The 17,162-nt window shown below is 39.8% G+C and overlaps 1 protein-coding gene and 2 non-coding genes across 3 annotated transcripts; 1 reads left to right on the forward strand and 2 right to left on the reverse strand.

Annotated features, from left to right (window-relative positions):
• Nucleotides 1–3,846: 3,846 nt before the first annotated feature.
• LOC126670823 (small nucleolar RNA R71) lies at nt 3,847–3,953 on the reverse strand. The gene has a single exon (XR_007638818.1). It is a non-coding gene; the product is annotated as a small nucleolar RNA R71 (small nucleolar RNA).
• Nucleotides 3,954–14,332: 10,379 nt separating this feature from the next.
• LOC126668302 (uncharacterized) lies at nt 14,333–15,457 on the forward strand. Its single transcript, XM_050361507.1, has one exon. It carries the CDS (start codon nt 14,333–14,335, stop codon nt 15,455–15,457), a length of 1,125 nt encoding a protein of 374 aa, XP_050217464.1.
• Nucleotides 14,717–14,823, reverse strand: LOC126670821 (small nucleolar RNA R71). The gene has a single exon (XR_007638816.1). It is a non-coding gene; the product is annotated as a small nucleolar RNA R71 (small nucleolar RNA).
• Nucleotides 15,458–17,162: the final 1,705 nt, after the last annotated feature.

Here is a 17,162-nt window from a genome sequence, read left to right on the forward strand (position 1 = left end):
GCTAGCGACCCTGACTTAACAGTCTGAGACGGCAGTAACGGTTACGGTCACAGGCAGTACTGTGATGGCAGTTTCACGGTTACGGTCCAGACACTCGGCTTAGACGGCAGTGATTCAGTTCACGGTCTAAGGCCTATATTGTGTAGGTTGAGACCCATACAATAGTCTGTCTTGTAGGGTTTCATCTGGATCGACTAATTGGTAATATTTTACATATACAAATATTTTATGTATTTGCGATTTGAATATTCAACTGTAAATTTGTAGACTCACTCAGAAATATTTATATTTCTGACCCTCCCCAACGTTTACCTTTCAGGTTATCAAGTACGAGGTCAGACTTCCACAGTAATTCTGGAAGTCAATGTCAGCCACACCTCTAGAGCTGCAAGTAGTCGGGTACTGGGAAGTCTGTCTTTTTATTTACAGCAGTTCAAACTTATCTTGATATACTCTGATTTGAACTACTGTATATATATATATATATATATATATATATATATATATATATATATGATTGAAAAGCTGCGTGTTTTCTAAAATGCTAGGACCAGTTGTTTGAGAGATACACTGGTTTCATGTGTTTAGCATTTTAGGATTGTATTGGAAACAGAGCGAGTGCGTCAACTGAGATTGATGTTTGCGCTCAGGTTTCTTGAAATACAATCGGGGTTTTAAGAACCCGTTTTTCAGAAATGTGTTTTCGTTAAACGAGAGAAATGTTTTAACGATGTTTTCTGAAAACTGATCATACGTGATGTATGGTCTTGATTTGCGAAAAATTTATAAAGGTTTTTAGGCTTGCTACGGGTTTCGGAGCAACCACTCCCATTCCCTAGCGCCGGTCGTGATCCATGAATTTGGGTCGTGACAGACTGGTTTATGCTTTGGATCAACATTTAGTTTATGTGATATTATTGCCGGGTCAACCCCTTCTATCTCGCCCGGTGTGTTGAAAAATTCGACCTCATTCCTGATTAGCATGTCGGTTATCTCCTGTTTTATTGGTTTGGGCAATGCTGCGCCTATTTTGACCGATCTTGGTGTTATTCCTGTCAGATTAACCCTTTCTAACTTTCCATGCGGTTCGAGCTTGCCTTCATCCGAGTCTGGTATCTCCATTGTTTCAATAGCCAGGGTTTCTGACCCCTCTCATTGATACCAAGTAGCATTGTTTGGCTATGTCTTGCCTTCCTTTGACTGTCACCACTCCTTCTTCAGTTGGGATTTTCATACACATGTATTTGATGCATGTGATGGCCCCGGTGTTATATAACATTGGTCTGCCGAGTATGACGTTGTAAGCAAGTGGCATGTCGACAACCATAAATAGTGTTTTGACTTTCTTTGTAATGCCGATCAGGCCTCCTTTTGGTGAACCTGTTTCTTTTCCTAATTCCACCGTTAGTTTCGCCACTCCTTCTGCTTGTACCGGCGTTCCCCCTAGACCGACTAGAGGTGTTTTGACTGGTTTGAGATTTAGAACTGAGCACCCTATACCGAGGTATGCCTGTTTTGTGATGAGGTTAACTGAGCTTCCTTCATCCACCAACTGCCTCAATACCTAAAAAATTTCTATTAATCCCGAGATTACCAAGGGGTCTTGGTGAGGAAAATCTATCCCTTCGCCATCAGCTGAGCCGAAACTGACCTTAGGTAGAGTTTTAGCTACCGATATATTCATCACCACTTTTTGCCTTTTGCGCCTTCATCGTTTGTATTCTGGGTCGGCCATTCCGCCTGCTATGGTGTTAATTACCCCAGATACATGTTGTCTTATTGGTGGTGGTGCCTCTTCTCTTTTTCCACTATGCTCTTCTCGGTAACTTCCTCCCGGGTTATAATTTTTGCTTTGTGCGACAAAGTCTTTTAAGCGACCGACTTGCACCAATAGGTCAATTTCCTTCTTTAGACTTCCACATTCATCGGTGACATGGCCGTGGCCATCATGGAATTGGCAGTATTTTTTCCTATCTCCCTCGTACTGAAGTGATAAACTATAATTTTAAGTGTTTTGTTGCGAATATTTTGATTTAATTGTTATGGGATTACGTAAATTATGGTTTGATTATACCCTGATTCGTTGAGTTTGTTAAACTTTCTTTAGGAGCAAGCAATTGCATAATGGAGATCTGAATGAATCGAAATTGCAGTAGAATTCGTCATTTCAGAGTCGACTTTACCTCCCAGCCGGACCAGACTTGCAGAACTAGCCAAGGAGGCAATTTGGAGACCTAGCCGGACCTACCGGCCGGACCTGCCCAGTAGAACCGGCTGGAGGTCCGGTCAACCTACAGCCGGGACTGAAACTCAGCCGGACCTGTAGCCTGACCTGCCCAGTAGATCCGGTCAGCAGGTCCGGTTGTCAGCGTGTTTTAATCCGTTTTTGAAGGTTTTCTATTGAGACTTGGAGACTATAAAAGGCAAAAAGAGGATCTGAGTTAGGGTTCGATTTTTGACATAACTCATAGACTTAGAAGCAACCACAAGAAAGAAAAAGAATAATTGAAGATTGAAGCAAGGATTTTTGACGATCGAAGGAAAGAATCAATTGACGATTGATCTAACCTGGAATCTAAAGAGTTTTTCCTTATTCTCTTTTCATGAACTCTTTCAATTCTGTTTTAGCTTTCCAATCTCAGATTATGCGTCGCTAAACTTTTACATTAGAGTTAGGGATGTAGTTTAATTATGGGATTCATTGTTATTTTATGGATTGAAGTTTTATATTAGCAAGAGATTGTTTAATATCGTGTTTTCAGTAATTAATTCTTGTGTTTATCGTTGTTTGATTGTTTGGCCGTCAATTGAACTTTATCTAGAATTTATGTGAAGTATTGAGAGATGAAACATAAATTCTGATCTAGAATTAATTCGCATAACTATCGTAGGATAGAGATATACCTACGGATTTGAGTATGACATATAGGTTGTAATCCTTCATCATTCGATTAAATTAGAGTTTGGATTGAGAAATTAAACTCACTTTAATTGAATAGGCTTTCTTGATTCGAGAGAATATTAAAGCAATTTTGAATACCGTCATTGAATCACATCCATTCCATAGATGACAATGTATCTTATAATTAAGTGAAACCCCGAAACTCTAGTGTTCTTCGCCATTAATTTATCTTTACATCTTAATTTCTGTCGTTCTATTTACTTTAGTTAATTAGTTTAAATAAATTACATTCAAATTTATAATTGTCTTAGCTATAATTAATACGAATAATAGTTGATCCGTTGTCTCTGTGGATACGACCTTGTTTGCTACGATTACATTCTGTATACTTGCAGAAGTTGCATTTTTAGCTATCAAGTTTTTGGCGCCGTTGCCGGGGACAACGTTGTTTTTAATTATTATTTTATTAATTCTACGAAGAAATACTTGAGCTGAACCCAGAGATTGAACGAACGTGCCGTGCAAATAGAGCAATAAGAAGACAAGACACAGCTGAAAACATGAACGGACTAGTTAATCCCAATCAAGAGCAAAGGCTACGTGATATTCAAAGGCCAACGGTTACTGCAAACCCGTCATGTATCCGTTTGAGTGAAGCAGCAAGGAACTATGAGCTCAAAACTTTCCATCTCAATATGCTGCCTCAGTTTAATGGAATGGCTACTGAAGACTCACTAGCCTTTATCAGAGATTTCTATGGTATTGTGCAGACTTTACCGCTGAACAATCTCAATGAGGATGAGTTAAGGACGAGGTGTTTTCCTCATTGTCTGAAAGGAGACGCGAGACAGTGGCTATTGAACCAGCAAGAAGGTGTTTTTCGCACATGGGAGGACGTGTACAATGAATTCATGCTGAGGTTCTACTCCCCCAAAAAGACCATGGATCTGAGGGCGAAAATTTGCAACTTTGTGCAGCGAGATCCAGAATCGTTTCATGAAGCATGGGAAAGGTTTAAGCTGCTCTTGACTCAATGCCCTCATCACCAAGTGCCAGAAAATTTGCTGACTCAGTTTTTCTCTGATGGCCTGAACGTTAATTGTCAAACGCTAGTTGACACAGCTTCTGGAGGTTATTATGGAGATACAACAGCTGCAGAACTCATGAAAACTTATGAAAAGTTGGCGATGAATTCGAGGCAGAAGGCAATCAGAGGGAAAAGAGCAGGAGTATATGAAATCAATTCTCATTCTGATCTCTCAGCACAGATGGCTGATTTAACCAAGCAAGTCAAGATGCTTGTGGACAGAGATACTTCCAATCAAGAGTCATGTGCCTTTTGTGGGATGTTTGGACACAATGCAAATGTGTGCGCAAACGTTGAATCGGCACCACCAAACTGTGAGGAAGCAAATTTCATGGGAGCCTTCCAGGGTAGACAAGTCAAGAATGACCCTTTCTCAAACACTTATAACCCTGGATGGCGCAATCACCCAAATTTCTCATGGAGGGATCAAGGAGCGAATAGGCAAGCACCACCTCCGGGATTTCAACATCAAAGACAAGTTCTTCCATCTCAACAACAGAATAATCCGGACAGGAAGCCTTCTGTGGAAGAGATGATATCTCAGTTCTTTGCAACTCAAGATACCACTGTTAAGAAGATGGATGCGAAAATTGACCAGTTGGCACCCGAGCTGTGCACGCTTTCTTCGATTTCAACCCGTTTTAGCGTCTTTTTCTGTCCTTCTGGAGTTTTGTGTCCGGCTTGTATTCCTTGCCCTTCCTTTGGGTTTTGCTCGCGCGGGAGCGGGACTCAGGTGACCAAGGCAAACTCCCTAGTAATACTTAAAATAATCCGAAAGAGGGAGTTATGGCCATCAGTCTCAGGAGCGGGACTCAGGTGGAGACTGGAAGCAAGGGCAAGAAAGTAATTGAGATTGTCGACGACGGAGACGATAAGGAAGAGAGTGAACACGATGCGAAGCAAGGGAATAATCTTGATAAGGAAGTGGTGGCTGATCCTTCAGTCAAACCTTATGTTCCACCTATTCCATATCCACAAAGGCTGAAGAAGAAAACTACTGACAACAATTTTCAGCACTTTCTTAATGCCTTTAAAAAGATTGAGCTTAATATTCCTATTTTGCAGGCCCTTGCTAAGATGCCTTCCTATGCCAAGTTCTTAAAAGAACTAGTTTCCAACAAAAGCAAGCTAGACGAGTACGCCACCGTAGCTTTAACTGAAGAATGCAGTGCCATACTTCAAAAGAAGCTACCACCTAAGCTTAAGGACCCAGGAAGTTTTTCTATTCCTTGTGTTATTGGTGATACTACTATCTCTAAATGTTTGTGTGATCTTGGTGCTAGTGTGAATATTATGCCTGCATCCCTTTATAAGAGGTTTGGCATGAAAGAGATGAAGCCCATAACTGTGTCTCTACATTTGGCTGATCGATCGATCAAATACCCTTTAGGCATTGTAGAAGACTTATTTGTGCGAGTGGGCAAGTTTTATTTTCCTGCAGATTTTCTTATTCTAGAAACAGAAGAAGAAAACGATTTATCTATGATTTTAGGTAGACCGTTTTTAGCTACAGGAGGTGTGTTGATTGATGTTGTTCAAGGTAAACTTACCTTTAGGATGGGGAGTGAGAAAGAAGAATTTAATATTCTTAAGGCGGTGAAACACCCATCACGTAATGATTCTTGTTTTAGTGTTGATATTATTGACCATGCTATTTTCCATGTTGCTGAACAGGAATCATTCAAGGAACCATTAGAAGCATGTTTAATTTTGAGTTCGCATGAGAAGGATGAAAATCCTGAAATAGCTGAGTGTGCAATGCGATTAGAAGGTGAAGGTTTCAGAACCTATAGATACAAGCCTCATTATGATGAGCTTAAATGGGAACCAAAACCAAAACCAACAGTTGTAGAACCATCAAAGCTAGAGCTAAAGCAGCTACCATCTCATTTGAAATATGCTTTTATTGGGCCTAACGACACATATCCTGTTATTATTTCTTGTGGTTTATCTGATGTGCAAGAAGAGAAGACAATGCGGGTTTTGAGGAATCGAAGAAAGGCGATAGGATGGTCGATTCATGACATCAAAGGGATTAATCCATCGATCTGTATGCATAAGATTCGATTGGAGAAGGAACATCGCCCTAGTGTTCAAAGACAAAGAAGACTCAACCCGAACATGATGGAGGTTGTACGGGCTGAAGTGATTAAGCTTCTTGACGCAGGAATCATCTACCCTATCTCTGATAGCGCCTGGGTGATTCATGTGCAAGTTGTACCAAAGAAAGGAGGCACAACCGTGGTCAAGAATGACAACAATGAGCTGATTCCGACGAGGATGGTCACCGGTTGGAGGGTATGTATCGATTATCGCAAACTGAACGCGACCACATGTAAGGACCACTTTCCCTTACCTTTCATTGATCAGATGTTAGAGCGTTTAGCTGTGCATCAATTTTATTGCTTTCTAGATGGCTATTCGGGTTACTATCAAGTGCCTATAGATCCGGAACATCAGGAATATACGACATTTACGTGTCCGTATGGCACTTTTGCATATCGCCGAATGCCATTTGGTTTATGTAATGCTCCAGGTACTTTTTAGAGATGCATGATGGCTATATTCTCTGACATGGTGGAGAAGATCATTGAGGTCTTTATGGACGATTTTTCTGTATTTGGCTCTTCCTTTGACGTTTGTTTATCCAATTTAGACAGGGTATTAGAGCGTTATGAAGAGACCAATTTAGTTCTGAATTGGGAAAAATGACATTTTATGGTACAAAGTGGAATCGTCCTTGGGCATAAAATTTCAGTTGCAGGTATTGAGGTTGACCAAGCGAAAGTGGAGGTAATAGAGAAGTTGCCACCTCCAAACTCAATGAGGGCATTAAGGAGTTTTCTGGGTCATGCAGGTTTTTACAGACGTTTCATTAAAGACTTTTCAAAAATTGCTAAACCTCTTTGTGATTTGCTGATCAAAGATGTTACTTTTCACTTTAATGAAAGTTGTCTTGTTGCTTATAACACATTAAAGAAAGCTCTTTTCTGCCCCCATTATTGTTTCCCCTGACTGGTCACTTCCTTTTGAACTAATGTGTGATGCAAGTGACTTTGCTATTGGCGCTGTTTTATGACAGAGGAAAGATAAAAAGTCACATGTAATATACTATGCGAGTAAAGTTCTCGATAGTGCTCAGATAAATTATGCCACTACTGAGAAGGAATTTTTAGCTGTGGTTTATGCATTTGACAAGTTTTGTTCTTATCTTGTAGGTTCAAAGGTGATAGTGTACACGGATCACTCCGCGATTAAGTATCTCATTTCTAAACAAGATGCTAAGCCACGATTGATTCGATGGGTTCTTCTTTTGCAGGAATTTAATTTCGAAATCCGGGATAAAAAGGGCTCCGAGAATGTTGTAGCTGACCATCTCTCTAGATTGGAAAATGGGAAGCTTAGTAAGGAGGAAACGGTTAATGATGACTTTCCGGATGAACAATTACGGGCAGCCCAGGAACTTGAGGTACCATGGTTTGCTGATATTGTGAATTATTTGGTATCTAACATTGTTCCACAGGAGTTCTCCTACCATCAAAAGAAACGGTTTCTAGCTGAGGTGAAATACTACATATGGGAGGAACCGTTACTTTTTCGAAGATGTGCTGATGGAATCATACGACGATGTATACCAGAGGAAGAGATGATCCCAATTCTGCAGGAATGTCATTCTTCTCCTTATGGCGGACATCATGGCGGACTTAAAACGTCGGCGAAAGTGCTACAAAGTGGATTTTATTGGCCAACACTCTTTAAGGATGGAAGGAGCTTCGTATTGGCGTGTGATAAATGTCAGAGGACTGGAAACATTGGCCGGAGAAACGAGATGCCTCAGACAGGCATCCTTGAGGTAGAAATTTTTGACGTATGGGGTATTGATTTTATGGGTCCCTTCCCACCATCTTTTGGAAATCAATACATTCTCGTCGCAGTCGATTATGTTTCAAAATGGGTTGTAGCTGTTGCACTAAAAGATAATAGTGCTAGTAGTGTAGTCAAGTTCATTAAGAAACACATCTTTTCAAATTATGGGGTTCCTAGAGTCATAATTAGCGATAATGGTGTCCATTTTCAGAATCATCAATTCAGAAATCTTATGAATAAATATGGATGCCAACACAAGACTAGTACCCCTTATCACCCACAAACTAGTGGGCAAGTAGAAATATCTAATAGGGAACTTAAGTTAATTCTTGAGAAAACTGTTAGTGCTTCTAGGAAAGATTGGTCTCTTAAGCTTGACGATGCACTATGGGCGTACCGAACAGCGTTTAAGACACCTCTAGGAATGTCACCATATAGGCTAGTGTTTGGTAAACCTTGTCATCTCCCGATAGAGTTAGAGCACCGTGCTTATTGGGCTGTAAAAAAGCTTAATTATGACTTGAAAACTGCCGGAGAAAAGCGTTTGCTGCAACTTAGTGAGCTTGATGAGATTAGACGTGATTCTTTTGAGAATGCACGAATTTATAAAGAGCGAACTAAAGCGTGGCATGACAAGCATATCATTCGGAAAGAATTTAAAAGCGGGCAAAAAGTTCTTTTATTTAACTCTCGCTTTAAGTTTTTTCCAGGAAAGTTGAAATCAAGATGGTCCGGACCGTTCATTGTCACTCGAGTATTCCCTCATGGTGAAATCGAGATTGAAGGTAAGGATAATCAGCTCATTAACGTAAATGGTCAACGACTTAAACCTTATCTTGAAAGTGGGCAAATTGAAAAAGCCTTTTCTGTGCTTTTTTATGCTTGATAGGCATCTCACTGAGTCTAGTTAAAGACGTTAAACATAGCGCTAATTGGGAGGCAACCCAATATTTTCATTTGCATTTGTTTTATTTTTTTATTTTTTATTTTTTGTTATATTTTGTTTAATAAATTTCTTTTGTTTAGTTGTTTTTGCAGTGTCGTAGCCGATTACAGGTAAGTAGCGTATTTCTTCCCTTTGTGTTTTAATTCAGTCAACTGTAAGTGTGGGGGAATTTAGCTCGTTTTTTTTAATTCTGGAATTTTTTTATTATTCCATTTTTTCCCCTTTGACCGGACCTGTGACCGGACCTGCCCAGCAGTCAGGCCACAGGCCGGCTAGTTCGTAGAAAGGTTTCAGGGAGACAACCGGACCTGCGACCGGACCTGCCCAGCAGATCTGGCCATAGGTCCAGCCCACCTTCTGCCTGTCCAGCAGGTCAGCCGGATCTCCAGCCGGACCTGTCCAGTAGGTCCGGTTGGTAGATCCGGTCATGCACAAATTTTAAAAAAAAAATTGTACAAAATTAAATTTCAGTTGCTTTAAAAACAAAACACTTCACCCGATTTTCTCCTTCCAAAACTCAGAAATACTCTATTCTCCTAGCCATCTCAACATTCATCTTCTTCCCTTATCCTCTAACCTCCATTCTTTTTCATAAATGGCTTCTACTTCATCCAAGACACCCAATACTTAATCAATTTCACTTATCATCACCTCCCATCACCCTTCTTTTACCTTTTCCCAAAATTAAAAACCCTAAACCCTAACTACAATAATCCGAAAATTTGGGAATTTTTTTTCAAATTTGGAGCTTTATTTCTCTTGCATTTTGGTTTAGGTGGAGTTTCTCTTCTCTTAAGGTCAGTTACTCTTCATGGTTGGTGATTATTGTTCTTAATTTAATGTATTTTTTATGTCATTGGGTTATTCATGAAATTGATGCACTATTTTGGATGTTTTGACTATTTTCAATGATCTATAGGTTGGGTGATTGTTGGTTAGGATTAATCTTGCAATTTTTGTGCCTTAAGTGAGAAATTTGTTTATTTTTGCTTAATCCCTAGTATTAAGTAATGTATCAAATTCAATTAAATTGCATGCTTAATGGTTAACTAGAGATGTAAGAATTAGTTGTTTTGATCTATTTTATTCAATTGCAATTGTTGTTGTGAATTAGAATAATCTAGTTTTGCTCAATTATATTTTACTCTCTAGGATTACCTTTTGAATGATTTTTATGTACACTCTAATTTAGTGCTTTTGTTTATGATTTTTACATGAGAAATCTGTTTTTAAGCCTAAACAATTGCAGGGACATTTATTGCATATGAGTAGTTACCATTAAAATTCATTTAGTTGAAAGGTTTTGATGATGGTATACTGTTGTTTTGTACCGAGTTGCGTTGGTTTGTTTTAGCTGTCTAAGTGGATAATTTTGAACATAAAGGTGGCTGAATTTTTGGGGTTTGTGTGTTTTCATGTTGAGGCCGTTTTAAGAGCGTTCTTACTTTATGTTGGCAGCTATGAGCGGTGCTAGAAGCAAGCGTAGTGCAGCGGTCTCACGCGCCGGAGCTACAAAACGCCGTGTCCGTACAGCAGCTACCGCATCTTATGATTAGTCAAAGTTCACATTAGCTGACAACGCAAAGTGGTATGATCAGAGGAAGGAGAACAATCTCGTAATGGAGAAAGCCATATCACCGCACGTGGATAGATTATTCCACATATCTGACGCTTTCAGAGTTCTTGGTTGGGCAAAATTGGTTCAGTTGCAACATCCTTGCTACCCGACTTTGGTTAAAGAGTTTTATGCCAACACCACGGATAAAGAGTCAAGTAGCAATACTAGGATCTTTACTGAGGTTCGCGGAGTGGATATTGACATAGAAGCTGCCCACATTTCTGAGCTTTTGGGCATTCCTGCACATGGTGAGGTATTTTCTGTTCTTCATCACACTGTGGAATGTGAGACAGCTTGGTCAGTTTATGAGGCCGTGGATCGGCTAGGTTTGCAATGGAAATCCGCGAGAGGGAAATCACTACTTTATGCTAAGTGTTTGACCATTCGGCAGCGATTGATCGCCTACTTACTGAGTTTCAATGTCATGCCGCGAGCTGGAGGGTACAATGAGGTTAGACACACTGATGTCTACTTTATGGATAAAATGATCAATGGGTTAGGAAATTTATCAGGAGTTCAGCTTGGACAATTGATAATTCAAGGCATCCGTGATGTTCTCCGCTCTGATAAGCAAGATAAAGCCTTTGTGTTTCCTGTTATCATTAGCATGATTATTGCTTATTACATGGAGGTTTTTCCTGCGGGGGTGCGATCCATCGAGGTACCGCAGTTAAATTGTGAATCCTTGTACTACATGGGCTTTCGAAGATTTGAAGGTGTTTGGAGGAATTTACAGCTCAACCCGCTTCCACAAGGAGCGCAGCCAGACTCCAAAAGAGTTAGTTGTTTGGAGGGCAATGAACCGGCTGCCCCGGGAAATCAAGTACCGGCTGCCCCAGAAATTCAAGATGAAGCGGCTCACACTGTGCTTCCACCACCTAATATTCCAGCACCCGCAGCCACTTCTTCTCGTCCTAAGCGATCCTTACTATAGAAGATTCTGCGGATTTGTAGGAACGTCGAAAAGGATGTGGTGTCCATCAAGGAACAGCTTCAGCGGAACACTGAAACCATCGAGAAGACCAATTCCGATGTTGCACTGATTCGAGCTCGACTTGAGGCACAGGATGCCCGCCCAACTCAGGAGCAGCCCTCTACCTCTGCTTGATTCGGCTACTGTTTGTTTTTCTTTTCTTTTCTTTTTCTTTTCTTTCTTTATTTTTATTTTTAGTTCATAAGTTAGTTTTTATTTTATTTTGTTTTTGACTTCTATCCTGTGGTCCGTAATAGTCTGACGTATTCACTCTGTTTGTGCGATTTTTGTTTATGACATTGTTGGACTTCTTCTTCCTTTATTTAGTTGCCGCATACAGGAACTCTCGCCGTTAGTACGCCAAGTCAGGGGAGTTTTCTGTTTTCTAATTGCTTGAATTTAATTTCAGTTATTTTGCATTTTGAGGGCAATCTGCAATTAAGTGTGGGGGAAGAGTAATATTGGCATTATTCTTTTGTTTAATCTTTTTAGTTAGTTTTTAGCTTTTCCTTCGAACTGTTTTAGTTGTACGTTCTATGATGAGTTGATTACCTTTGAATTATCACTAGAGTCAAGTGACCAAATAGCACTTACATAATTGTTTGACATTCACCAACTTAGGTTATTTTTTATTATAGCTTGTACGATGATTTAATGACATGAAGTTGTCGTTTTTTTTTAATTCTGTTTGAAAGTGATTGAAAGCTAAAAGTTTATTTATTTAATTAACCTTTGTAAATCTTTTAAACTTTAAGGTGAACCGAAAGTAGATGAGAATGAGTGTTGGTACGAATTATAGTTGCTTCAAAAAAAAAGGTGAGATAGAGCGTAAAACGCACTCACCAGAAAAAAAATTCTTTTTGATCTCGGAACTAAAAGAAATTACTATTCCGCTAATTTTGACTCTATAAACATAAATGTTTAAATTTTTAGTGGTCAAGGTTATGAATAGGGCTTATACCCACTTGAAATTGTGATTTAGCAAAGTACACCATTGATGTTTTCTAGTTGATGTATTTTTGGTGGAAAAGCTAGATGACATTTCAAGTAGATAGAGTGTTCAATTGAAAAGATATTAAGAGTGGAATGGAGCGTAAAACGCACCCACTAAAGAGATGGAGCGTAAAACGCACTCAAAAAGAAAAAAAATTAGAGCAAGCAACTTTCTTCATACTTTCACTTATGATTTTTCGATTTTTAGTTCATATTTTAGTTTACTAGATTTACTTAGTTTAATTATTCGAATAAATAAAGGCTTGAGATATTTTCTTTAATTGTTTTTGTAGTTCATCTCATCATCGTATGTAGTGAATGATTTTTGTAATTTGGTTGGTGTTGTTAACTTTTCTTTAAGTGGTTTTTGATTTCTGGATCTCTTGCTATGATTCTTGGGTGTATTGATGTGTTATAGAACGGGCTAAATTCAGTTTGCTTGAGGACAAGCAAAAGCTCAAGTGTGGGGGAATTTGATAAACTATAATTTTAAGTGTTTTGTTGCGAATATTTTGATTTAATTGTTATGGGATTACGTAAATTATGGTTTGATTATACCCTGATTCGTTGAGTTTGTTAAACTTTCTTTAGGAGCAAGAAATTGCATAATGGAGAGCCGAATGAAACGAAATTGCAGTAGAATTCGTCATTTCAGAGTCGACTTTACCTCCCAGCCGGACCTAACCTGCAGAACCGGCCAAGGAGGCAATTTGAAGACCTAGCCGGACCTACCGGCCGGACCTGCCCAGTAGAACCGGCTGGAGGTCCGGTCAACCTACTGCCGGGACAGAAACTCAGCCGGACCTGTAGCCTGACCTGCCCAGTAGATCCGGTCAGCAGGTCTGATTGTCAGCGTGTTTTAATCCGTTTTTGAAGGTTTTCTATTGAGACTTGGAGACTATCAAAGGCAAAAAGAGGAGCTGAGTTAGGGTTCGATTTTTGACATAACTCAGAGACTTAGAAGCAACCAAAAGAAAGAAAAAGAATAATTGAAGATTGAAGCAAGGATTTTTGACGATCGAAGGAAAGAATCAACTGACGATTGATCTAACCTGGAATCTAAAGAGTTTTTCCTTATTCTCTTTTCATGAACTCTTTCAATTCTGTTTTAGCTTTCCAATCTCAGATTATGTGTAGCTACACTTTTACATTAGAGTTAGGGATGTAGTTTAATTATGGGATTCATTTTTATTTTATAGATTGAAGTTTTATATTAGCAAGAGATTGTTTAATATCGTGTTTTCAGTAATTAATTCTTGTGTTTATCGTTGTTTGATTGTTTGGCCGTCAATTGAACTTTATCTAGAATTTATGTGAAGTATTGAGAGATGAAACATAAATTCTGATCTAGAATTAATTCGCATAACTATCGTAGGATAGAGATATACCTACGGATTTGTGTATGACATATAGGTTGTAATCCTTCATCATTCGATTAAATTAGAGTTTGGATTGAGAAATTAAACTCACTTTAATTGAATAGGCTTTCTTGATTCGAGAGAATATTAAAGCAATTTTGAATACCGTCATTGAATCACATCCATTCCATAGATGACAATGTATCTTATAATTAAGTGAAACCCCGAAACTCTAGTGTTCTTCGCCATTAATTTATCTTTACATCTTAATCTCTGTCGTTCTATTTACTTTAGTTAATTAGTTTAAATAAATTACATTCAAATTTATAATTGTCTTAGCTATAATTAATACGAATAATAGTTGATCCGTTGTCTCTGTGGATACGACCTTGTTTGCTACGATTACATTCTGTATACTTGCAGAAGTTGCATTTTTAGCTATCAAGTTTTTGGCGCCGTTGCCGGGGACAACGTTGTTTTTAATTATTATTTTATTAATTCTACGAAGAAATACTTGAGCTGAACCCAGAGATTGAACGAACGTGCCGTGCAAATAAAGCAATAAGAAGACAAGACACAGCTGAAAACATGAACGGACTAGTTAATCCCAATCAAGAGCAAAGGCTACGTGATATTCAAAGGCCAACGGTTACTGCAAACCCGTCATGTATCCGTTTGAGTGAAGCAGCAAGGAACTATGAGCTCAAAACTTTCCATCTCAATATGCTGCCTCAGTTTAATGGAACGGCTACTGAAGACTCACTAGCCTTTATCAGAGATTTCTATGGTATTGTGCAGACTTTACCGCTGAACAATCTCAATGAGGATGAGCTAAGGACGAGGTGTTTTCCTCATTGTCTGAAAGGAGACGCGAGACAGTGGCTATTGAACCAGCAAGAAGGTGTTTTTCGCACATCGGAGGACGTGTACAATGAATTCATGCTGAGGTTCTACTCCCCCCAAAAGACCATGGATCTGAGGGCAAAAATTTGCAACTTTGTGCAGCGAGATCCAGAATCGTTTCATGAAGCATGGGAAAGGTTTAAGCTGCTCTTGACTCAATGCCCTCATCACCAAGTGCCAGAAAATTTGCTGACTCAGTTTTTCTATGATGGCCTGAACGTTAATTGTCAAACGCTAGTTGACACAGCTTCTGGAGGTTATTATGGAGATACAACAGCTGCAGAACTCATGAAAACTTATGAAAAGTTGGCGATGAATTCGAGGCAGAAGGCAATCAGAGGGAAAAGAGCAGGAGTATATGAAATCAAATCTCATTATGTTCTCTCAGCACAGATGGCTGATTTAACCAAGCAAGTCAAGATGCTTGTGGACAGAGATACTTCCAATCAAGAGTCATGTGCCTTTTGTGGGATGTTTGGACACAATGCAAATGTGTGCGCAAACGTTGAATCGGCACCACCAAACTGTGAGGAAGCCAATTTCATGGGAGCCTTCCAGGGTAGACAAGTCAAGAATGACCCTTTCTCAAACACTTATAACCCTGGATGGCGCAATCACCCAAATTTCTCATGGAGGGATCAAGGAGCGAATAGGCAAGCACCACCTCCGGGAATTCAGCAACAAAGACAAGTTCTCCCATCTCAACAACAGAATAATCCGGACAGGAAGCCTTCTGTGGAAAAGATGATATCTCAGTTCTTTGCAACTCAAGATACCACTGTTAAGAAGATGGATGCGAAAATTGACTAGTTGGCACCCGAGCTGTGCATGCTTTCTTCGATTTCAACCCGTTTTCGCGTCTTTTTCTGTCCTTCTGGAGTTTTGTGTCCGGCTTGTATTCCTTTCCCTTCCTTTGGGTTTTGCTCGCGCGGGTTTTTCTAGTGGTTTACTTCCTCGGGTGTTGTTTGGCCTTGGTAGAATTCCTGTGGATGAGGTTGTGCGGTCGGTATTTATGGTGGGGTGGTAATGTTGCCCTGAGATGTGGTTGCGGCCGTTGGCCGAGCATGGGCTTGTTGTACCTGTTGAAGGAAAGCCAGTTGCCGAGCATGAAACTCGATGTATTCTTGGATTTGTGCTGGTGTAGGGTTTTGAATTTCTGCGGTCGGCCTGGCAGTGGGGGGTGGCGCTCGGAGTGAACGTGAGGTTGATGGGGGTTACGCCCGGTCTTAATGAAAAATTTTGAGTGGTTTGCTGCATAGGAGTGAAGTATGATGCTGGGGGAATATTTCCCGATAGTAGCACTCCCCATGGGTAATGAGTGGTGACCCCTGATGTAGTGCCTGGGTGAATGACTCCTCCTGATGTTGTGGCCGGGCAGAACGAGCTTTCACCCGTTGCTCTTCGTGGCGGCGCGTTGAGCCCCTCTCCTGTTCTATTGTTGTGTGTATCATTATCTCCGATGGCGGGATCGTCTCCCTCTACTTTGCTCATCCTATCGCCCTCCGGTAGGATAGAAAGGGGGAAACTTTCTTACTTTCTTTCCCACAGATGGCGCCAAATGATAACTTGTGGAATGACGGCGACACTCTGATCCGGCGGAAGCTTCAAGACCATACCTGAAAGGCACAGCACAACCGTAAGAAGGATGCCGGATGGTGGTTCTGGCAAACCACTCCGAAGGTCTAGTCAGTAGATGTTTTAGTGAGAGAAAGAATAAGAAGTGAAAGTGAGTTATGAGTTGAGAGAAAAAAAGAGAATTAACCTTCTTACCTACTTTTTCTTAACCTTTTATACTATGTCTTTTGTTCCTCTTTGTCTGAGCCGACAGACCTGATTTCATTCTCTTTGTCTGTGCAGATATTGTCTGGAATGTCAGGGTACGTTCTGACAGGTTTGTCGTTTGTACTCAGTGAGAGGTGAACTCGGGTGAAACCGAGATGGTATTTCCCTGTATGCTGTTCGGTGAAACCGAGATGGTATTTCCATGTATGCTGCTCGCTGTGTGTTCTGTTCGGCTTGACCGAGATGGTGATGTGATATGTCATGCTCAGTTGAGATGGTGTTGTTTATATGCCTTGCTCGGCTGGTTGGGGTGATTTTATGGTTTGCCTTACCCGGTTTATGTCCTATTCAGAGATTGTTCATCTATGTTGTTATCAGTTATTAATGATAAGTTTAAAAGTACAAATATGATACATTTAAAATACATATCAATTAAAAAACAATTATTGTATACAATAACTATACATAAAAAATACATCTCCAAGGTATTATATTACCTGAAGAACAGTCATTACAACGTCATCAACTTTCTTTCCACCAACCTTCTCAGTTCGGTTAACGACAAGTACATCATCCTAAAAGAATATTTTTAACAAAATTAATTTACTCTACAATTCCTAAAAATATAAAATAACACAATTATACTTATAAAATCAAACTAATCTTCATCTTCATCACCAAAATTCTTAAAGTCCTTTTCAAGATTAACGTCGTCATCAGCAGCCGGATTAAA

Source organism: Mercurialis annua, linkage group LG2 (assembly GCF_937616625.2).
Source record: "Mercurialis annua linkage group LG2, ddMerAnnu1.2, whole genome shotgun sequence".
Classification (NCBI taxonomy): Eukaryota; Viridiplantae; Streptophyta; class Magnoliopsida; order Malpighiales; family Euphorbiaceae; genus Mercurialis; species Mercurialis annua.

Excerpts from the sequence above, each read along its gene's own strand:
- LOC126668302 (XM_050361507.1), top strand. The coding sequence starts at position 14,333 with ATGAACGGACTAGTTAATCCCAATCAAGAGCAAAGGCTACGTGATATT.